Source organism: Hipposideros armiger, unplaced genomic scaffold (assembly GCF_001890085.2).
Source record: "Hipposideros armiger isolate ML-2016 unplaced genomic scaffold, ASM189008v1 scaffold_169, whole genome shotgun sequence".
In the NCBI taxonomy this organism is placed as follows: Eukaryota; Metazoa; Chordata; class Mammalia; order Chiroptera; family Hipposideridae; genus Hipposideros; species Hipposideros armiger.
The window spans coordinates 717,927-741,512 of record NW_017731519.1 but is presented as its reverse complement, the minus strand read 5'-3'; the positions used below and the strand labels follow the sequence as shown (position 1 = coordinate 741,512).

Below are 23,586 nucleotides of genomic sequence, written 5' to 3'. Positions count from 1 at the left end.
TGTTCCCACCATCTAAGGCAGCCCTTATAAAAAGAGTTCCTGGAACTGTATGTCAACCAAAGGGCTTTCCTCATCCAGTTGGAGCTGTACAGCTATATCCTCATCAGCATCTTCCCCAACCAATCGGAGCGGCTCCATTCTGAACAATCAGGACAGTGCCTTTTGGACCAATCAAACTGAGAGGATCTGGAATCCTAATTTGCATGAGGATGACCAATCAGGTATCAGGAGCAGGGACTTCTCTCTATATAGGTAAGTCCACTCCTCTCTGGCTCGGAGAACACACTTTCCTTTTTCACTGAAGACTGAGTTTCCAGACTGGCTGGAGCTGAAACACAAAAGCTGAAACGCCAAAGACATCTTGTCAGAAAGCCAGAGGGCCGCCTCGCAACCATGCTATTCCACAGGAGTGGTACTTCATAATTTAGCTATAACACTACTGAGCTGTTCCACCACAGGCGTGCTGTTCTCACAGTCACGCTGTATCACAATTGAGTTTTCACTGGTTTCCTTCTTCACTGTACCCCAAATTCAGGATTCCTGTTGGCATCGAATTGGCACCAAAAACCATTGATTGACAATGGTAAGCATTTTACAAAATGAATTTTAGGAAATGTTTGATATTATTATTTTGTTACTGAAACAATGTTTGTTGTCTATAAAAACTGCCACTGTGAAAACCTAGAAAGACAATTTTTTAATCTCCTAAAAGTCTTTCAAATGAAAATGTTCAATGAGTTTTTTAAATGTAAAATAATAAAACATCTTTCAATTGGTTTTCAAGAACTAATTGACATCAGGGAAGACAGTATGATTTTAACAAAATTTTTAACCACTGTTGCATGACTAATGAATGGGATCAAAAAATGATTACCATTGTTCTTCAATTATGATTCTCATTCTCCATTTGGACCTATGTATTTCGGGAAAGTGTCTTTTGAACAATATAAAAACTGTTAAAAAGCAGACCTCAAGTTGTAGTATTGATCATTAGCTCACATTGTTCTAAGAAAAACTTCGAAGAGAGAAAAGATAATTTTTTTAATCATTAAAAAATAAAAATAGGAATATTGTTTCAACTGTATCCCATCATTTTAATTGTCATTTTGTGGACATTTTATAACACACATATTTTATTAGTTAGTAATATAGTCATATAATTTATTTAAAATATACATATATTGGGGCTATATCATCAAAGAATTTCATATTGGGGTATGCAATCAAAAAACTATGCAGGCCACTTAATACTTTTGCCCTAGAAGACATCACATACTTCTAGGACTTCATCTATTACCTCTATGAAGATATAACTAAAACTTGCATTTTAAATTGACCTCTTTTACAAGATCCAATCCTATAGTTTCAAAGCCTTTCTAGAAATTTATGCTTAAATGTCTCACCGTCAGCTCAAACTTGACTGGTAAAACAAAACAACAAAAATAATAAAAACCTTGCTCTCACAAGGTCAACCCATTATTCACCTCCTTCTCCTAACTTTTTCTATTAACAATACACAACTTGTTGATGACTCAGCATAGCGGAACCACCTACAAGTCCAAAACTTAGCACTGTTACAAAAATAACCTATCTAAATGAAAACCTACACACACACTCACACACACACACACTCACACACACACACACACATTTGATGAAGGAGCCTCTCCTGTGCTCGGTTTGGTAGCACTGAAACAAGGATGCTGCAGAGTAGGTGGGGAGGTCGGTCTGGCCACTGCAAGATTGACTTAGGCCTGCGAGGGGCCCTGGCTTTCGATGACGTTTTCCTGATGGTTAGAGCACTTTGATAAGGATGCCAAGGACAGTGAACTGATCCTCATCTGGGCCGCTTAGCTTTGATTTATGTTCTAGTCCTGGACAGTCAGAAAGAGATGATGGATCATTCAGTGCAAGTTACTTCTTCTGTCAAAGCCTCAGTTTCCTCATCAGGGAAATGCAGATCATACTTCAGCACAAAGGGTGGTGATGAAAATTAAATGACGTAATACTCACAAAGTTCTTAGTGCATGGTACACCAAAATAGCTCCATACATGCTACTTACTGTTTTTATTATAATTTTTATTCTAAGGCCATAGACCTCATCAGCTATTCTGTTCCTTAGCAAGCATACTGCTAGTCGCTGGGGACACCTGGGCCCACTACAATTCCATGGCAATTTGGCTTCTCTTTCTCCATTCATTGTTTCACTCATTTGTTCATTCCACAAGGATATTTTGAGGGTCTAGCAGGTGCCTGGCAACGTGCTAGGTGTAAGGGGTACATGCCTGTCTCTGCCTTACTTCAGCTCTCCCCCAAAAAAGCTGTGAGTTATAGGGAATCATTAGTCAAAGCACTGACAGTGCCCGAACTAGAAAACTTGGTTTAAACAGACAGCAGATCCACTCGCTGGATGTACCTTTTAGTGAGGATGGGCTTCCCTTTAGACATGACCATAATGCTGTCACACTAGCAGAACATGCTCTAGGAAGGTTTATTTTCCATCTAGGCTCATGCCAACACAGCCATACTCCCATCCCAGCCCAGGGAAGCAGGCTAAAGCAGGCTGCAAGTGACGAGGGCAGAAAAGGGTCTCCTTGGGCACACCCTGTCACAGAGGCTTGTCATCAACAGAAGTCCATCTGCTCCAACTAGACTCACCAAATCAGGGAACAAAAAGGCACTGTTCAATTCTGTGTTCACAAGAGGCAACTTTATGACTTTCCCATCTCTGCAGCATGCAGGGAGTAAGAACAGGAAGGCTAAAGTTAAAACTAGAGAGTGGAACAAGGGTAACCAGAGATTTTGGCCAGGTAAAGAGGAATTAACTAATGTTCCCATGGCTGTCCCCTAGGACTTAGAGTCCATCCTCGTGTATTTTTAAATGGACAACCAATGTCAATTTAAACACCTTTTTATTTTGAGTCACACTTAGTTGTCTCTCTTTCAGAATTATGGATTAAGATCGAGAAGTTAATATGTAATTAAAACCAATTACTTCATTTAGTTCCACACTCAAACTTAGGTAGGTTTCGGAGTTTATGGTGTACTGTTCTTGAGTTTAAAGAAATATTTCAAGGGCCGGCCGAGTGGCGCATTGGTTAAGAGTTGGCTTGGGACGCCAGCTCTGAACAGCAGTACCCCAGTTTGGATCCCACATGAGGGCCAGTGACGCTGTGCCCTCTACAGCTAAGATGATGAACAACAGCTCGACCTGGAGCTGGGCTGCCATGAGTCGCCGGCGATGGCTAGGCTGCATCCCCTGCTGCAGTGGGTTGCCATGGGCTACCGTGTGTAGCCAGCAGCCAGCGTGAGTGGCCAGCACCCGCAGTGAGCGGCCGTCCAGAAGGTGGCAACTGATCTGCCTCGGCCAGGAAGAGTGCAATGATGGTGCCAACTTGGGCCAGTGAAGCAACGTCCTCCACAACTAGACTGAAGAACAGATGGACAACAATGTGTCTGTTCCCCTTCCCCCAATTCCCTAGCGCTGTTCCGATTCCCCAATTCCCCAATAAAAATCTTTTAAAAAAAAGAAAGTCCTCTTGACATCTCAACATTTAAGTCTTCCTCTTCCTATAAGGCCCAGCTTCGACCCCCAACTCTCTCAAAGTACCACTGCAGTCCAGAATATCCTCCACTTATTTCCTCTGAATTTCCAAAGAACATGCTACCCATATTCAATTTGTCTTTAAGAGCTACTGGGTCTTGTCTAGTCTGGTAATTTTAAATTCTGGAGGGCAGGGAACAGATGCTATGCCTCTTGACTTTAAAGGTATGACCTTGCATACTGCCTCAGCAAACAATGAAGCTGCAGAAACAATGGATGTGAAATTGGCAATGCCAAGGTCATAATCCTGAAATGAGTCATTTGTCCTACAACTATTCAATGACCTGTCAAGCTACTCTGGACAAAATGAAAAAACTGAGACACAGAGGTTTATTAAGTAAGTGACCCAAAATAATTCACTATGTAAGTAGCAGGAGTCATGACTGAAATGCAGATCTCCTAACAAGCAGCCCAAATCCACGTCTCCATTGTACCATATAATTGACATTTAGGAGTTGGGCAACCAAGAACTCTTGTCCCATGATATCATCCCAAATGAAAATACAAAGCCTTAAGCTCCATATTATCATTTCAAACAATTCGTTTCAAGGTATTAGAAAGGAAGCAGTTAATAATCAGAAACTAAGCATTTCAGGAAAACACACAATGTATCACGAGCCAGAGATGCAAACCAGAAGGCAAGGGAAAAAACCCACAAACATTTCAGGTATTGAAATGATCAGATATGGAATATAAAAGAGGTATGTTCAATATGTTCAAAGAAAGAAAAGAGGGGTGATCAAAAAGTAAGTGGTAGATGGAATTTCAGCAAACCAAAGTTCTTCAAAGCTTCTAGAGAAGGCATGAGACAGGCCCATGGCCATAGGCTAAGCAGTCAGCCTCCACAACCTCACGCCAGTGCTGTTCGTGGGTCCAAACAGGAATCCCAACTATGTGTAGAGAAGCACAGACCACCATCACCATTATAAAAACAGTTGTGTGTACCTGTGCCTCTTCCGCAGCTTACCTGTAAGTTCCTCTGGAGCAGCGGTTCTTAACCTGTGGGTTGCGACCCCTTTGTGGGTCAAACGACCCTTTCACAAGGGTCGCTTAAGACCATCGGAAAACAAAAAGATATTTACATTATGATTCATAACAGTAGCAAAATTACAGTTATAGAGTAGCAACGAAAATAATTTTATGGTTGGGGGTCACCACAACATGAGGAACTGTATTAAGGGGTTGCGGCATTAGGAAGGTTTAGAACCGCTGCTCTGGAGGGTGAAGACCATGTGGGTATCACAGCTACGCCCCTGAAAGGACTCAGTAGGACAGCTTCCGAGTAGCTGCTCCCCACATACTTGTCTGTCAGCTCATATGTCTCTTTTCCCACTTGCTTGATGAAATATAAATGGCTCTAACTAATTTCTCCATCAACACGTGTATTGAAACTACTTTTCGTTGGCGTTAAAAAAAAAAAAAAAGACTTGTAGTACTTAGTGAAGCCACAATAAAACATCAACAAAAACATGGAATGAAAGATGTAGGTGGTTTGATTTTATAGTTTTTACATTCCCTGTCAAGGTTACATGTTTACTTCCCTAAGGAAAGGTCAGCCAAGTGTAAAATATGAATTTAGGATGCCACTATGAAAATTATACACAACTGTTCATGCACATGCTTCCTGTTAATTAGAGGATACTTTGCAGAAAAGCTGCTCCAGCAAAACTTGCTATACTAGTCAAAATCCTCTGCAGTAAAAGAGGAAATCCTGCTGAGCAGAGTATTTTCTTCCACAGGCAAGACACAAGACTTCAGCCAAAAGCTGTGCCTTTATCCAACACTGGGGACGCGGCTCTGTAGCAGTGTGTTTGGGAATATGTTCCCATTTCTACATCAGTCCACCCTCCAATGTGTGAAAAGTGATTCTACAAGATGATCTAGAAACTACTTCTACTTACATTTGAAAAATAATTTGGGGGACAGCAGATCATTTTCACAATTACATGTTACAGGGGGTCATATAATTACTTCATATTTCCATAGTAGGCACAGATTGATACCTCTCAGAAAAAGTCTGGATGCCCTTACCTGCATTCTGTGGACTGTCCCCCTCTCTTAGGTTGGCAGTGTCATCGGCTTTCTCTTCCCGCCTTGGGCTACCGGGCAATGCTAGTATACCTTATCTACTGAAAAGCCCAACTATCTAACTTCAGCTGGACACTCAATTCTGTCTCAGTCCTGCACAACCGCCATGAGGAGCTTTCACAGCTTCCTCAAATCTCCAGGTGCACACGCCCTTCCCACAAATGATCCCAATTCCTGCATTCCAGACCAGATAAAGTGTGTCTTCGAGGGTGCCTCCAATCCAAATCCTGGTGTCTCCACCTCAAATGTCTCTATATCTTCAGCCATATGATTCTGCATTCCATCTTAACTTACAAAAGTGGAGAAATTAAAAAGGAGGATTAGAGAGAGAGCACAGGATCAGCACAAAGAAAAATCAGACTATTTAAAAGGTCGACGAGCCTCTGTTCACTCCACAGGTTTTTATAGCCTGGAGACGGTTTGATGTGCTAGATGCTGCCTAGGAACAAGGGGAGCACAGGTGATAAAACAAGCCCTCCAAATTGGTGCAGTGCATAGTATAATGGAGGGATGTATCTGTAGGGGGGGATACGGCTTGCCAACAAGTCACTTCCATATGAAACTGGCAGTAACACAGGACTTCCCACAGCGCCAGCGCAGCCAAAAGGTGAGTGTTCAGGGAAGGTGCACAGGGAGGACTGCAAAGCAGGTAACGTGCAAGCAAAGAACAAAAGCACAGCATCAGAAATATAAAAAAAGGAATATAAAATAAACAGCTCTTAGGGTGAGGAGGAAAAAGAGTCTACAGCTATACTATCAGAAGGTAGAGAGAAACGAAAATGGAAGGTAAAATCTGAGTTGCAACATGGGGACCGTTAGGAGCAAATAAATCACTTTCCCCTGGAATTGGAGATTGAGCTTTTCTGTAAAATTGAAGCTCGTCCCTTTAACACAATTCATTATTATTTTATTTCAAACTGATTGTACTTTAGAAATCTTTCTAACTGTACCACCTGTTCCTGCATTATTCAGCAGAGTACATTAAGCCAAAACATGCCAAACCTGGTTTAATCTGTACGGGACTAAGCATCATCATTATGATCCATTTTTGTACTTTGATGTGGTGCACTGACATTCTCAGAGCTCACTTAGGTGTAAAAGCCTGCTGCTTTACTTCACAGCAAATGGCCAAAGCTGTGCTTCTGGAATTCTCCCTTTCTGCCTTCCTTCAGGAGGCACCTGTCAGTTCTCAGACCTTTCCGCTGGGACTGCCGCAGTAGGACCCACGACTGCCCAGGCCACCGAGGCCCGTGTCATTCACAGCTGTCTGGGTGGGGCTGTGACGGCCCTGCTAGTCTGGCAGAACGTAGGGCTGCCAGGTGCTTCGCAGTGGCCTCTCTGCTTCTTTCCACACAGGGGTTCTAGAATTCTGGTATCTGGATAAGAAAAGTAGTACTACAATAAAATTATCACTAATGACACAGGTTCTTCATGCCACTCATTTAAGAAGCAGTCAAACAAACCGTGTCCTTCGCAGCCATTATGTTTTCTGAAGCACGCCTCCATCTGCATGCCCCAGTCCCACTCCAGCGTGGTCATGAACTCTTGATTAGCTTTCTATTCTGGATCCAGGAGCTACAGAAACCTTTCTTTTTCATTTGTCCAATAAGAAATGTGCCAAGTTCTCTAATAGGAACCCTGGGGGAATGAAAATATGAATGGAACAATCCCTGACCTCCAGGAACTTAGAACTTGTAGTTCAAACAACCTGGGTACAAAATAATTATAACCAAGGGTGGAATGTGTTGAGGCCGCAAGAGAGCAGTTCACAGGCTGTGCCAAGGAGGGCTACAGGGAGGCAGAGTCCTCCCAGTTTGAAGGGCGAAGGGGGAAGGGAGGGCCATGTGGAATGCTTCATTGGGAAACATCACTGGCACTGGCTTCAAATAAAAGAGGGGACTCTGACTAGTCCCAACGCAGGGTGAGCACAGTCAAGGCAAAGAAAATAACATGAAAAAAGCCACAGAAGGCAGGGAGGAAAAAAAACTCGTGTGTTTATGTAGTAGTCCAAAGAATAGTGAGAGAAAATGCTGCAAAGGCAGGTCAGACTCAGATCACGGAGGGCCCAAAATGCCAGGCCAAAAAGTTAGGCTTTGAAGCTATTAAGTTGTCACCTCAGGGGCCAATGAGGTTTTTCTAAGCTTTCTGAACCTAATACACAGACTTAATATTTTTAAAGGATGAAGCTTTTTTCCTTCCTTTAATGGAAAAGGAATCCAAAAGGTGAATTATTAATATCGCGTTCCTGTTAATTATCTCTTGAACCAAGTTCACTTTTAAAATATCACGGTGGGACTAACTATAGAGCATCCATTTGTCTTGCTCTCACACTGCAGGAAACACATAGCAATGGAAGAGGAGTCATGTAGTCTAAAACAAAGGGCAGCACGGATATACAAACAAATTCATGTCTCTGACAAAAAGGAACGGAGACTGATGTCTGCTCAGGTTTGCAAGCTCATACAAAATATTTGGGGGGGAAAAAAGAGTCTTAATTTTCCACTGGAGACTATTATTTAAGTGAAATTTTCTAGAGTCTTAAAAACAGCTACCTTCCCAACTCAGGAGATGCTATTTTTCTGTCTAGCTCTGAATATGACTTTCTTTGCCCTCGTCCAAATAAATATACTGCCCTTGAGACTTGCCTAGAGGATAGATCATTTTAGCATTATAGTCCATATGACTCTGTGTTGTCCTCCGTTTTCTGTGTTCACCTTTTCTCCCCAGTCAGATTATGAGTTATTTTGTGTGGGCGGTGCTGGTGTTAGAATTCACGCCATAAACCCATTCTGCACCCTGAACGTGACTGAACACTGGCTGGGCACTGACCTCTCACAAAATATGTGAGAACTAACTAACTCAGCTAATTTCCAAAATATATATACCCTAAAGACTCAATTCTGAGTTCCTCATATTGGTTTGTGGGTGGAATAGAAGGAAAAAATTAAAAATTCAGAGCTAAAAGGGCTCTTAAAAAAAAAAGGATCTAAACAAGTTGTTAAAAAAAATAACATCAACATTATAAGTGAATAGGGAAATGCAACTCAAACCCACACTGAAATGTCACTACACACCCACTATAATGGCTATAATCAAAAAGACAGATAATAACAAGTGTTGGTAAGGATGCAGAGAAACTGAAACTGCCATACTTTGCTAGTGCAAATGTCAAATGGAACAGCCACTTTGGGAAACAGTTTGGTAGTTCCTTACAAAGCTCAACATATGAACCACCAATTCTACTCCTAGGTATATATACCCAAGAGAACTGAAAACATAAGGTCACAAAAACTTGTACATAGATGTTCACAGCAGCATTATTCATAATAGCCAAAAAGTGGAAACAACCCAAATATCCATCAACTGATGAATGAATGTGGTATATTTACACAATGGAATACTATTCAGCCATAAAAAGAAACAAAGTACGGATACAGTGTACAACATGCATGAACTTGGAACATTATGCTAAGTGAAAGAAGCCAGACCCAAAAGGCCACATATTGTATGATTCCCTTTATATGAAATGTCCAGAATATGCAAATCCATAGAGACAGAAAGTAGACTTGTGGTTGCCAGGGGTTGGAGGGAAGAAGGAATGGAGCGTGACTGATAATGGGCTTGGGGGTTCTTTGTGGGGTGATGACAGGTTCTGGAATTAGATAGCAGTGATGGATGCACAACATAGTGAATATACTAAAAGCCACTGAAACATACAATTGAAGAGGGTGAATTTCATAGTATATGAATTATACCTCAATCAGAAAACAAGAAAAAAACAACATGATGAGAAACCTGAAGCCTAGAGAAGCTAAGTTTCTTATCCAAAGACACAAAGCTGATTGAATGGCATCACCAGAGCCATACTCAAAGTTTCTCAAATCCCAATGCAGTTATTCTAGGTCCATAACACACAGCTCTAGAAGTCTCAGGACAAGCAGTGCAGACTTGAATTAGTCATATAACAGCTCACACTTCAACAGAAGAGGAAGATGATTTAAACGATCTCTTCAGTTCCTTCCAGTTTCAAAGCAATCTTCTTCTCATCTTGTGAGCATTTTCTCTCTGGTACTACAGAGTAGAGCAGGGGTTCTCAACCAGGGGTGATTTTGCTCCCCAGGAGACATTCAAGAATGTCTGAAGATGTTTCTTGGTTGTCACAACTTGGGGGCAGGGGGTGCTGCTAGCACCCATCAGGTAGAGAGACCAGGCATACTGCTCTATAACTACAACGCACAAGACAAACCCCCAAAACAAAGAATTATTCAGCCCAAAATGTCGATATTGATGCTCGTGACAAACCCTGGCTTGGGGTATGAACAACTTCAGTTTTAAGTTTTTCAAGGAAGGTCTGTCCCAGAGTATAATGACCTCAAGCAGCAATTCTGAGATCACAGAGTGACTGGGAGGCTAGCACCAAGCACAAATGGGAAATAGACACTTTTTACCCATCCCCCTGCTCCCCTAATAACTGACTTCTACAGAGTCAAATATCTAAATGCCCACAGCAGCCAGGCAGTTAACATAAAGGAACGAAGCCAACAAACGCCTAATAACCATTTAGGGCTATTATTTCCTTCCTTCCACACACAGAAAAAAACCTTGTCTCCCATTCTTCATGAAACATATATAACCTTGTCAATATAATCTTGTAGTTTCCCACTTTTGATAGACATGCATGCCAAGATATACTTTCTGTATAAAAAGGACTGTACAAGCTCAATAACAAATGGCTGAGTTGGGAAGATGGTGGAAATGGTGGGGGGCTATGAAGACCCCTAGGGTACATGCCTGGATGAAGGGATCACCACTAATCAGTTACGATGGGTCCAGGAGATCTTCAGATGTCTTAGGAAGAGTGGGAAATCCAGATGACGTGTGTGCATGTGAGAAAGACATCTCCCAGTATTTAAAATCTTGGCTCGAAAAATGTTTCTGAAGACTGTGTTGTCAAAAATAAAGGGGTTCTAGCCTCTGCAACCCGACCGTGACCTCTAGCCTTCACTAACCCTAATAAACAATGTCATTTTAAGGTCTTCCTATAAATGCATTCCATCAAACTCGGGACCTACTGTCCCGATTATAAGAACACATTTTTTTCCTTAATTAAATCTTAATAGCTTATTTAAAGGTCACAAAAGACAAGAGAATTATTGCTGGCTTAAATTTAAATGAAACTCATAACATTATTAATGGCTGGCATGTCAGTAAGCTCCAACAACTTTACCAATGGGGATGCTGAGACCAAGAAGGCTTGCTAAGTCATGGATGCTGGTTAGGGTACCAGAGTCATTATTCAAATCCAGGTCTTTCTGCTCCTAAAATCCACATGATTTCCATGTCTCCCCTTGTTTGTATCACACCGATTTCTTACGTGTACTTAGTTTATGAGGCTCTCTCAGTAAATTACATGTAAAGAAACTGATCTCTGTGAAGTGTATGAGCAGCAGCTTTGCATCCCCACTCCTGCGGGCCTCCCTGCCCTCCTGTGCATGTTGAGCCTATTATTCCCTTTACACACAGCGGCTGCCTGCGCTCCCACAAGCCCTTCTGCCCTCCCCTCCAACCACCAATAAGCCTGACTCTGACCTCCCACTTTCTACTCACTCTTGCATTGAACCTCCCCAGCAGGCTGCAATATACTGATGAGCTCTTTCCACCCAGAGGACACTTTATTTGCAGGGTAGAAAACAGGGAAGTATCAGCCCATGGAGAAAGTCTTCCGGGAACCCAGGGTCCAAGATAGAAAGAATGAGGGCACACACTTCCACCACCACCATTTGTCCCAGTAGATCTCATGTTGCCCAAAAGGTCCCAAGAAATAAAACCCCATCCCTGGGTTTTAGCCACCTGGCCAAGCTTTCCTTCTCCCATGTTACCCTATTACCCTCCCATCCCATCCTGTTCAACACATCAAGTCAGTTCCACTCCACTTAATCACACAAAGCAAGAGAATCCTATTTGAAGCAAATCACACATCTGGTTTCAGGACATCTAACAAAACATTCAACAGTCCCCGCAGAGCATTGGCTCTTCTAGTCTCTGATCTATCCTTTGGGAAATGGCCATTAGGAAATAGGGTGGCACAGATCTGGGTGTCTGGACCTTCTGGATTCTATGACAAGGCAGGTTATTTAAAGTTTCTGAACTCGGCAGTTTCCTATTCTACTAGAGTGGAAGAGAGAAGGAGGGAGAGAAGGGGTGGGTGGAATTAATATGAATATGAATGGCTACCATGCTGAGTTACTTTAAGGAATAGAAATAACAAACACAAAGCCCTGAGTACTTCCTGCACACGGTGTGAATGGTATTGTTATGATGATGCTATACTAGTGCTTTCCATTTCTACCCATTCTCCTTGGCAGAAGCAAAGCTATTGCTTTCACATGCCCTGAGGACACTGCCTATGACTACTTGCTCAGCAGCTGAGTGGGGACCCCTGGAACTGCTCTCTAGGAGTCCTGCCCCCCCCTCCCGCCCTCCCCCTGTTTTTTAGCTTGAGGTCACACACTGTTATCTTAGCCAGCTGACCCAGGTTCTCACTGGTCTCCACTCGTGGCTTTTCTAGTGGGCAATGTGGGGTAATGAAAAAATACTGGACACCAAATCAGAAGACAGGGGTTTGAATCTGGATTTATTGAGCTGAACGTTACTCGATCACCCTGTACCTCAATATTCTCATCTACAAAACAGGTATAACAAACCAGTTTGTAGGATCATTGTAAGGATTAAATAACCTGCAGGAAAAATCCTATCACATTGCTGGGTGTAGGTAAACACGCACTGTTCACCTGAGACTGACCTTTCAGTGCTCCAAGGTTCAGCACGGTGGACGGGCATATCCTAGAGTCCACCTAGTCCAGTGTCTCTCTCCCTTCCCGGTCTCCACCACCGTCTTCCACAAACCCCCTTACCACCATTCATCTGCCCATCTGCCAGAATTTAAAGCACCCCACCTATGCATCACAAACATCAAGATTCGGCATTCAGTTTCACAGTCAGGATGATCACTATCTTTTCTGGGAAGTACCACTCGTTTTCATTAAACACAGACATCCTGGACTTCTCCACCATCCTCACCTCCAAATTTGGGGTGAGACGTTTGCAGAGGATATTATCCATCAGTGCAACTTGGTGTTTCATATTTATCTTCTTTCTAACTCAGACTCAAAATAGTCTACATTCAGTTACACAAATCTAAAAGGCAGAGTCCGACAGCACAAAGTCTAAATAAAACAGGGCTGGCACACTTGTGGCATAAACTCTGTTCCTCCCTCCTCCGGTGCCAGAGCAGATAGCAACAGTCAGTCACATCGTCTGTCTCCCAGACAAGGCTCCAAAACCCCTTTCCCAGCTCTCCAGGCAGCCACCATCTATCAGTCAGAGCCGTCATTTGGGATGAAATCTTGCCAAGTTTAGGAAGCTTTAAATCAAACCAGGACTCTAAAGTCCTATGCTATGTACAACAAAGAATAGTGGCCATTGCATAGTAGTAAGTACTTTATTGGCAGTGGTTTAGCGACTCATGTACAATATACTGTATACCTATAAAATGTTCAAAACTTACACAAGTAGTTTGTTTGGGGAATGAGTTCAAATTGTAATGTTCTTATTAATTCAAATTTCATTTGAAAGCTCTTTATAGTTAAATTTACTAAAAACTCTCCAAAAATTATACCAATATGCAACCTCAGCTTAGTATGTACTATGTATTGTACACAATATTTTGATGATTAAAGACCTTACACAATCCAAGGTTATAATTTTTATTTTTTATTACTGCTATTACTACTATTGCTGCTGCTGCTGCTAGTGATAATATAATAGAAATAATAATAATATACATTAAGTACTTACTATGTACCTGGCACTTGGCTAAATACCTCACGTGGAATACTTTATTTAATGTTCACAGTAATTATATGCAGAAGGTCATTCCTATCTCACTTTTACAAATTCAGAGGTTGAGGTTACTTGCCTAAGGCCACATCCCTCATCAATGGTAGAACTAGAATTTGGACTCAGCCTTTGCCCTAACCATGAGTCTACACTGCCTTTTCAATGACAGATAATCCACAGATGAGGCAGAAGTAGGTGCTTGGGTTGAATGTAAAATAAACCCAGAACTAAATCAGCAGATATTCAACCCAAACCCCTACTTTGGCTAGTAAGTAGTTTATCATAGAAGGGCAGTGCAACCCAAACCTCCTGTCAACTGGGGGTTCGGCCTTATACAAATGGCCAATTTCCATTCAAAGGCACTGTCCTAATGAATATAATCAGGAAAGGAGAAAACCAACAAGCTTCAGTCCACATGGGAATGTCATGAATGAAGAAGACCACACTCCCACTCCTTACGCAGCCCACAGAAGGAAAACAAACTACTCAGAGCAATGTTGGTTATTGTTACTTTGGGTTCTTGTTTTTGCTTTGTTGTGGTTTTGTTTTTTGGTTTTTTTAAAGATTTTTATTGGGGAATTGGGGGAATTGGGGGAAGGGGAACAGACAAGTTGCTGTCCTTTTGCTCTTCAGTCCAGTTGTGGAGGACGTCGCCCCACTGGCCCAAGTTGGCACCATCATTGCATTCTTCCTGGGCGAGGCAGATCAGTCGCCGGCTTCTGGATGGCCACTCACCGCGGCTGCTGGCCACTCACGCTGGCCGCTCATGCTGGCTGCTGGCTACATACGGTAGCCCATGGCAACCCACTGCCGCAGAGGCTGCATCCTACGCTGGCGCCGGTGACTCACGGCAACCCAGCACCAGGTTGAGCTGTTGTTCAGCATCTTAGCTGTAGAGAGCACAGAGTAACAGGCACTCATATGTGGGATCCAAACAGGGGCCCTCTTGCGTCCCAAGCCAGTTCTTAACCATCGCGCCACTCAGCCGGCCCTGTTGTGTTTTTAATATTGGGTTGGTATGCAGCAATAGCTGCCGACTTGAATTCTATTTACATTTACCAAATGCCACAGAACTGACCTGTCAAGCAAGTCACCTAGTTGGGCCTCTCTTACTCTCAGGCCTCCACTCCCAAAGCCACTAGATCCAAGATGACAAAAAAAACATTTCCAGGTCTGGGCCATCTCCAGGAGGAAAAGGAAAACGCATCCTGAAGTACTGAGAACCCTGTCGTCGTCCTGTCATGTTCCCCCACACCCCTGCCCCTCGCCCTAGCCCAAGTTCCATTTTCTGCTTCTGGAGCTCTAAAGCCATGCTGGCAGAGAGCCCACAAAGGTCGCACAGCAAGGCAGACACACCCTGATGTGCGCTTCGCCCTGCCCTTCCACTCTCAGGAGTCAATTCCAGGAAACCTCTTTTGGGGTTCTGCCAGGTACTGAGCCAGTCCCCAAGAGCAGGTCCCCTCAGGAATAAATAAGCTGTCAGTGGTAACAGAGGGAACCAGAGTCAGAAGACCAATCAAATTGTTCTAGAGTTTCCCAGGGGCTGCACCAGCCTAAAAGCACCTGGGTTTGTAGGTAGAGGAGGTTCAGATCTGCCAGCATCTAGTTCAGCTTTCGGTCCTACAGCGAAGCTGTCATGAATCCAAAAGGGAAACATTCAATTAAGTGCTTTTCCTAGGTTGATTTCTTTTTTAGAGTTTGGGCAAAAAAACAATCAAACATAAAAGAAATCACATCCACTTTAAATGACCATAGCCTAGTTCCTGAGTAACTAGCCAGTGCTGGCTGATAAACTCAGATAAGACTATTGAAAGAAGACAGAAGGGAAACTGCACTGCCTTCAACTAGATCGCTCAGTTGCATGCGGCTGGTACAGGCTACCACCTCCACCTCCACTCCCCATCCCCACTTCTCCCAGACACCCCAACCCCACCCCCCAAAAAAAACAACAACTAAGCAATGGAACATACTGCTCACTACTGGTTTAAGAAGCCACTCAACAGCAAGGCTCAATGACATGTTTTTGAGCTGTAGCTATAAAGAGGACCCTAAAAAGACAACTGTACATAATTGGTAGTGGAAAATGTCCCTCAAGTATTAATAAGCATTTGCCATTTGATAGAAAAAAAATCACTAAATTTTTAATTTGGAAAGCTAAGTTCCTTTTGCATGCTGGATAAACAGTCTAACAAAAATTAATCACGGAAAAAAAACAAATACGGGAATGCAATTTAACTCAGGACAACTTAAGTTTCTACTAACCCTGCACCTACAATAACAAAGGTTAGGGCAAGTCCTGCTGAAAATTGCTGAAATAAAAGTGTCTCATTCTGAGGTTAGAATTTGGAAAGTAGCTTTTCAAAAATTTGACATTTAGCAGCTAAACTAATAATTTCTTGATCCCCTTTTTCTTTAAAATCTGCATTTTAAAAGAACATATTTTAAACTTTCATATGTAACGATCAGTAAATCATGCTAATTTTTATTATTAAAAGTGAAACATTCACTAAGAATCTAGACTTTTTATTCTGTTACCGGTTTCTAACTTTACTGAAAAAAAATCATTTCTGAATTTGTAATAAATTAAAATTAAAAAAAAATCTAAAGAAGGAATATTTTTTAGAGTTAATATCTCACAATGCTTTCTCATGAATTGTTAAGGGGTTTTTTTTTCACTATAGTTGTTTTCCTTTTCTATTTTTGATTAAAAAATTGAAAACAAGAAAAAAGCAAGACTCAAGCAGTCTTATATTCCTGCAATGTGAAAACCACCTTATACTTAGTATTATAAAATTTGTCAAAATTTCATTTCCTCAAATAGATAGAAATGTTTATTGAAAGTGTCCTAAAACAAATGGATAAAAATCCCCTAATTTCATATGAAGGAGTCTATGACCTTGCTTGTATTTATATTTACAAGTTTAAAATATTATTATAGAATGGAGAATATCAAATTTGGGGAATAGTAAAATGAACTAGAAAAACTGAGGTCAGGTTTTCGCTTGGGACATTGATAAAGCTCCCCTTCTAGCAACAGATCTTATATTGGGTTGTCGGAAAAGTCATGACGTATTTTTTCTATGTTTTTCGTTGCAAAAATGCATCATAACTTTTCCGACAACCCAATACACTGACTACAATTCCATGTAATTCCATATCCAGCTGCTGCCTTTAAGGTTCAAGAAATTTGCCCAGTCTTTCCAATTAAAGGGGAAAATTCCATCAATTAATCTTTCTATTTCAACCCTCACATTGCTGCTGTTATGGGTCAAACTGTGTCCCCTAAAGATGTGGAAGTCCTAAATCCCGGTAATTATGAACGTGACTTTATTTGGAAACGGGGTCTTTGCAGATGATCAAGTTAAGATGAGGTCATTAGGGTGGGCTCTAATTCAATATCACTGTGTCCTTATAAAAAGGGGAAATTTGGACACAGAGACAGACACACACACAAGAACACCATGTGAACATGAAGGCAGATATCAAGGTGATATATCTACATGCCAAGGAACCCCAAAGATTGCCGGCAAACCATCAGAAGATAGGAGAGAGACACAGAACAACAGTCCCCCTCACAGCACTCAGGAGAAAGCAGCCCTGCCAATGCCTTGATCTTGACTTCTAGCTTCCAGAACTATGGTTTAAGCCCTCCATGTTTTGGTCCTTTGTTAATGGCAGCCCTTAGGGAACTAAGGCATATGCCTTCCCAGCCCCGCCTTCCCTTACAATCACATCCTTGTCCTTGTGCCCCCAACTTATTCCTGCTTCTCTTGATCATTTCACATATGTTCCCACCTCTTCCCTAACCTCACTCCACACCCTCTCCTGCCAATCAATGCCCTTCGGCCCTGTTTCTCGTCAGGGGTACCACTGGCATTTTGCATGGGGCAGTTCTTATGGGGACCGTCCGGCACACTGCAGGACGTCGAGCATTTCTGGGGCTCTCATTCCCCTGGGGCTCCACAGTGCCCATAGTGGACTTCTGCTCTACGAGCTTAGAAGCCACCTGCCCACCAGCGTTTGACTCAAGGTCCCACCATCTACTGCATATGATTTCATCAAGTCAGTTAACTTCAGCCTCTCCATCTGTAATATGGTATGGGAATAAATACCTTGCCGTGTAACTCTGAAGATTCAAGTAGTTCAATATGCTAACGAGCCCAGGCTTACCCTCACTAGCTCCATCTGTCATTAGAATCACTTAGGAATTAATGCCCAGTCTGCTTTAACAGCCTTGAACTCCTGTCAGAGGCTTCCTGACGCAGTGAAGCTTCACTGTATATTCTGTGGAGATGCAACTGTTTAACAGGTCATGTTTAAAATAGCTGTAAGTCATGCAATGCAGTGGGGTATGACTTCTAGAGTTGCAAAGAGCAAGACAACTCTGAGGACAGCTTCTATGAGTTCTCCCGCCACCTCACCCCAACTTGAAGCCACAATTGCAGCCCTGGGCAAAGCTCCATGTTGTCCAACTTTGCTTCCAACTTCTCTGTAACTTTTGCTCCCAGTGAAGGTACATCTCCCATATCTGGGGATATATTGCTGTCTAGCTCATTTCACCCTGCCTCATGGACACATTCCCCAAGCCAGTATCAGTCCTTCATTCTTGGTTAAATGGTTTGCATCCCAGGTCTTTGAGAGTGAGCACTGATTTGTGCCATGAGGCAAGAGTCTAAGTCTGTTCTCCTGACCATCACATATACCTAGCACCTAACGGCACCTAACAAAGAGCCTGTACTTAATAGGTTTTCAATGATTGTTTGAAGAATGCAAGAATCAATCCATGCATGAATAAATGCATTGCTGAATGAATGCATGAATGAATATATTCAGGAGTCGGGAGACCTGGCTTTCATTTAACACTCAGCTCTGCACACTGACTGACCTAAGTGACCTCAGGGCAAGTCACTGAATCTCTATGCCCAAATTTGCTTCTCTGTGAAATTATGTGGTTGGACTTCATTAAAAATATCTTTAGATTTTCTTCTATCTCTAACAACTGAGCCCATGAACTTTAACTATTTTATTTCTTTTTTGAGAAATTTTAGTCAAGGTAGGGTGGTAAAATTTTTCTGAAATCACACACATACCAGGGGTCCCTCCCTGCCAGAGAGCGCCTTGTTCCCTGGGGACAAAAGGCTCTAAAGAGCATGCAAGCTGCAGATACTGAAGATATCTCTGAGCTACGGAGTTTGTTATCACATGCATCTTTCAAGGACTTAGAGTCCACCTTGTCCTCAAAAGAGATCCACAGGGACCTCTGCTGCCTGCTGTCTCCCACCCAAAGTACCTCTCTTTCCAGCTTGAACAAGGTAGGCTCATGCACTCTCTCCAGTCTCCAAATCTAACTCAATCCCTCTCCCTGCCATCTGCCTAAGGCTCCCACATGCATATTTCATGATTTCTGGCACATTTCCTCCTTATCTGACATCCTGCAATGCATCCCTCTGCTGCCTATATTATTTCTATCTCTGGTAAGAATGTTCCTGAAAGAGGCATGTGTCCTTGGGCTGTACTTTATTACTAGTGGTTTTACCTTTCCTATCTTATCTCCCCACCTGGTCCCTACCTGAATTCCTTGAGGACAGAGACCGCACCCTCTTTTCTCCTCCAGTTCCCCACAAAACCAAGGACAGAGCTAGCCAACAGCAAACCCTTAGAAAATACTTATTGAATGAATGAAATAATGAATGAATGAAATAATGAACTGATTTCCATATTTATAAATTAAAAATTCCTATATTTCCTAGATAAAGTTACCAAGTCCTCCCCTTTCAGGTATACAACCAGAATGAATTAAATTTTAAAATGGCACTTCTATGAATATACTATTTTCTTCACTTCAATATGAATGATAGCAACATTATCAGCTGCATAAGAAATCTGATTTTTCAGGTCTCCATAGCATAATAATGTGGCATTGCTTTTATTTCCTAGTAAAAACAGACTTTTACCTGGAGCTGTGGTGAATAAAAGGGCAGTCACCCTTTGGTGTTAATTATTCTAGCTATCACTGCTCTGTGTTGAACCCAGAGAGTTCAGGGAAATCAGGACAAGATGTGAGGATTTTCTCTACAGAGACTGTTTAAATCTATTGCTGATTAGGGCAGAGGTCTCTTTGGAAATTCCTGGGACTTACTTAGCTAAATCTAATTCTAGTCACATTCCTTCCTTGAGGTTTAATAAACTTCAGCTAAAATCAAACTTGACTTGGGAATCAAATTATTTGTTCTCCCAAGCACTTGCTGGTCATGGTTAGTCACCAAATAAAACAGTGCCAGTGGTCAACACAACACTGCTGGAGGGAAAACACTATAGCTACGCCATCAAACTTAATACAGCTTAATGCTATCAGACCCATTAGCCCCCCAGCCCAACAGTTGACCTAAATAACTTCATTATCTCTTGGAAATCATTATTCTTGCATATAAGCATAAAATTATTGCCAAAAGTTTCAATAGTACATAATTACAGAAAAACTGTGTGCTGATATAGAAGATATTACAATTAGAGATACTCAGTGACTGAGGATTGACTGAGACCTGAAAAGATTGGGTCCATTAAAGTAGATAATTAGTGTATATGGGCTGGACGTATGTGATAACAGACCCAAGTCAAACCATGTCAGAACACATACTATCAGGCGGGTAATGAGAGGACCTGAGACATCACAGTAAAACACCAAAGGAAAAAAATTAATTCACTTTGAGGCTAATATGTATATTGTTAAAGTAAAAGAAGCTGTTACAAGGATTTATCCACATTTACCTGACTGATGAAGTCAAAGCCTTTTAAAGCTAGAGTGCAATTCTGAGTTATTCATCACAATCCTTCATTCTACAGAAGACAAACCCAGGCAGAAACGGAGCATCTTATTCAAGCTTACACCACTAGTCAGAGACTGCATTAAAACTGAAGTCTCTTAAGTCTAGCTAGCTTCATGTGCAAAACACAGAACATTAAATTTAAAAATTAAAAATGCATATCGCAGGCAGGCAATAAATATTTGTTAATGGAATTGAGGAAATAGTGATGCAGAGTTCCAGAACTATCTTCATATACTACCTACTGAGAGGATAAGCCAAGTAATTACCTCAAGTTTTGACTCTGACTTGTCCAACATACCCTAGGATGCTTAATACGATAAAGCATCTCTAGGGTAATCAATAAAGTGCTATTGGAACAATCCTGAAGCATGAAAGTTGGTAGTGAAACCAAAAGCTTTGTAGCGTTCTCACAAAGGAGTGCATTTGAAAAAAATTTACCCACAAAACAGTATGGGTTTCCAAACACATAGAGTGTAGCTTCAGGGGAGAAATCTATAAAACGCAGGTATGACTAAGCAACCACAAATAACTAGAAACACCAAAACTATCAGGAGTCTGGGGACCAGCGCATGCCTGTATGTAAAGATAAGTTGGCATTTCCCATCTATTGTTCCTAATGCAAAAGGGAGTCTTTTTTGGTACTAACTACAGTGTTGATTTCTTTTTAAATAAAAAGCCTCAGTAGTTTATAAGGATTTGCAAACAATAGTTTATTTCATCCTTCATCCCACCTGCTTCAGAAACAAATTTGGGGACAATCTGGTTGAGTTGCTGGGCAGGCAACTGGCCAGACCAAATTGTAAGAAATCAATATAGCACTTTTTGATGTACTATATGATTATATACCTCAACAAAGAGCCTCTTAAATCTATAGTTCAACTGTTAGCTAAGGAAACCAACTCTTAATAATCATATAAAACATATCACTACCTGTCTTACTCAGTGGGCTATCAAGTATACTACTAAATTTTCCTTAAATTCTTGATATCTAACTATCTAACTTCTCTTCTTTCTGAAAAAATTCTTCTTTCTTAAAATATTCAAGAATATCAACCAACAAAACAGCGTAAAATAATTAAAGAGACCACAATTTATACATCCCCCCAAGATGAAATTGACCACAGAAACCAAACATGCACATTTACATAAAGATGTAAAAATATTTATAGCGCCCTAGGCAAAACAAACAAACAAAAACGACAAAGCAAACAAAAAAATCCTGGCATGTCATAAAAAACTTGGTTTACGGTTCTCTTTGCGCAGGTATGAAACTAAAGAAATGTACTTGGTGGGGAAGGGAAGAGAGTGGAGAGCAATCACCACTTGTTTCATTCAGAATGTAGGCTAGCAAACCAATCAGCAGAAAAAACTCCTGTACAACACATAACCAGGCTGAATGTCCCAAATCCGGAAGAATTAACACCAAGGGAAGGGGAACCCCGAAGCTCTCGGACAACCCCTTTCCCAAATTCCACAGCCACACAACTGGAGCTGGGGGCTGCCCGAGCTGTCTCCCTCTCATGCGGTGCAGAGTGGGCATGTGTGTGAGCCCGGGGTCCCGCAGCCACCTTTGCTCCCGCCCTTTTCATTGTTGTCCAAGTGTGATGGATCACCTGCCGGGAGCGGGCTCGCGCGGCCGGACGTGCGGCGCGCCCAGACGCGCAGGGGCGAGCGCCGCGCACCTCCCGCAGGACCCGCGCCCGGTGTCCCCTAGCCCCGCAGCCCCGACCCCGGCCCGCCGCGGGTCCCCGCAGTGCTCACCGCCACGAAGCCCGAGGAGGAGGCGATGAACACGCGGATGACCATCCTCTTGCCGCGCCGGGACGCACCGTCTGCTCCTGCGGACTCTGGGCTGGCGCGGACGCGGAGGCAGAACTCGGCTGAGAACTGTGGCTGCCACCGGGCACAGCGCTCCCTTCGGGTAAGATCGCGGAGATCTGGATCCCTCCCGCCGGGTCCGCCGCAGCTAAAAAGCTCAGCGCCTCCCGGCCGCCGGCCGAGGGAGGGGAGGGGAGGAGAGGGGGAGGAGGGAGCTGCGTGCGGGGCATGATGGGAGTTGTAGTTTCGGTGTCTCCCTGGAGTGGCTGGTTGCTTGAGCTCCTTCAGGTTGTCTCTTCATTGCGCGTCAATCCCGTTTGCTTGCAAGGTGGCTGGAAGGGAGCGGGAGGCAGGGGACAGCCTGGAACAAGAGGTGGCGAGAATGCCGGCGACACGGGGAAAAATAAAACTGGGCAAAAAGGCTTGGTTCAAAGTCCAAGCTTAGGTTCTGTGTTGTGGTTTACTGGTTTGGAGCATCTCCACCCAGAAACGCCAACAGGCAACGATCATCTCAAGGCCGTCTCCGTGGGGCAAGCCCCAGCGACCTGCAGCGGGCGGCATGGGGCGGGTCGGGCTTTCTGGAGGCGGCGGTGGTGAGGGCAGTGGGACTGGGCGCGCCTGTGTTTTTTCCCAGCGGCTCTGGAGATTGCAGAAAGGTGATTCTTTTAGATAAATGAGAGGTTTTCTTTTTCTGTGGACGTAGAAAATTAGAAACCCAGCTGAGAGCACAACGGATATTTTATTTTTCTTAGCAAAACTGTAATTGTAGTAGAAAAATAATACCAAACGAAATTAGAATCCTTTTATCAACGTTGGGAATCAGGACCCCACCCGCTCCTCCCCCTACCTTACACAATGGTTTTGACTCAGTGCACCTAATATTTACAATTGAGCCAAATCTGTGCTTTTTTCAGACCTGCTGCACATTCCAGCGCAGTCTCCCAGGAGGATGCTGTTAAATAAAAAGCTTTTATGTAGTTGCTAATAGTTTAGGAATAGTTCTTTAGCAAGTGCTTCTGTTTCACAAAAGCGCAAGCCTCTCACAGTTTCGTGGAAATGAACCAGTTTTCCCTGCAGGACTGTATTTACTTTCTTCCTTTCAGCAGGGGAGCTTAGCAGAGTTCTGGGAATAATGTTAATTAATAGTTCTAAAAAGAGAGAAATTAGATGATGACATCTCTGGCTTTTGGAAAACTTCTTGCACAAATACTAATCATTTTGGAGCATTTGTTTTTTTAGAGCGATTTTGAATATTTCAAGCTTATAACCTTCCCTATTAAGTAATTTCTGTAGTATTCCTTTTAATTTATAGTAAAATAACAGAAGATACAATCTTAATGGGACTTTAT

General features: G+C 42.5%; 1 protein-coding gene across 4 annotated transcripts in view; it reads right to left on the bottom strand.

Moving 5' to 3' along the window:
- SH3BGRL2 (SH3 domain binding glutamate rich protein like 2) overlaps nt 1–22,695 on the bottom strand; it is a 55,758-nt gene extending 33,063 nt beyond the window's left edge. The window contains exons 1-2 of one of the 4 annotated variants that reach the window (XM_019651934.1): nt 22,181–22,694; nt 14,353–14,482 (exon numbers count right to left, since the gene is read on the bottom strand). In XM_019651934.1, the coding sequence (XP_019507479.1) occupies nt 14,479–14,482; nt 22,181–22,467 (291 nt within the window). In that variant the 5' untranslated portion in view covers nt 22,468–22,694 and the 3' untranslated portion in view covers nt 14,353–14,478. Of the gene's footprint in view, nt 1–7,156; nt 7,190–14,352; nt 14,483–22,180 lie in introns of those variants that run through there. The other 3 variants (XM_019651931.1, XM_019651932.1, XM_019651933.1) reach the window with 3 other exon arrangements.
- Between the last annotated feature and the right edge of the window lie 891 nt (nt 22,696–23,586).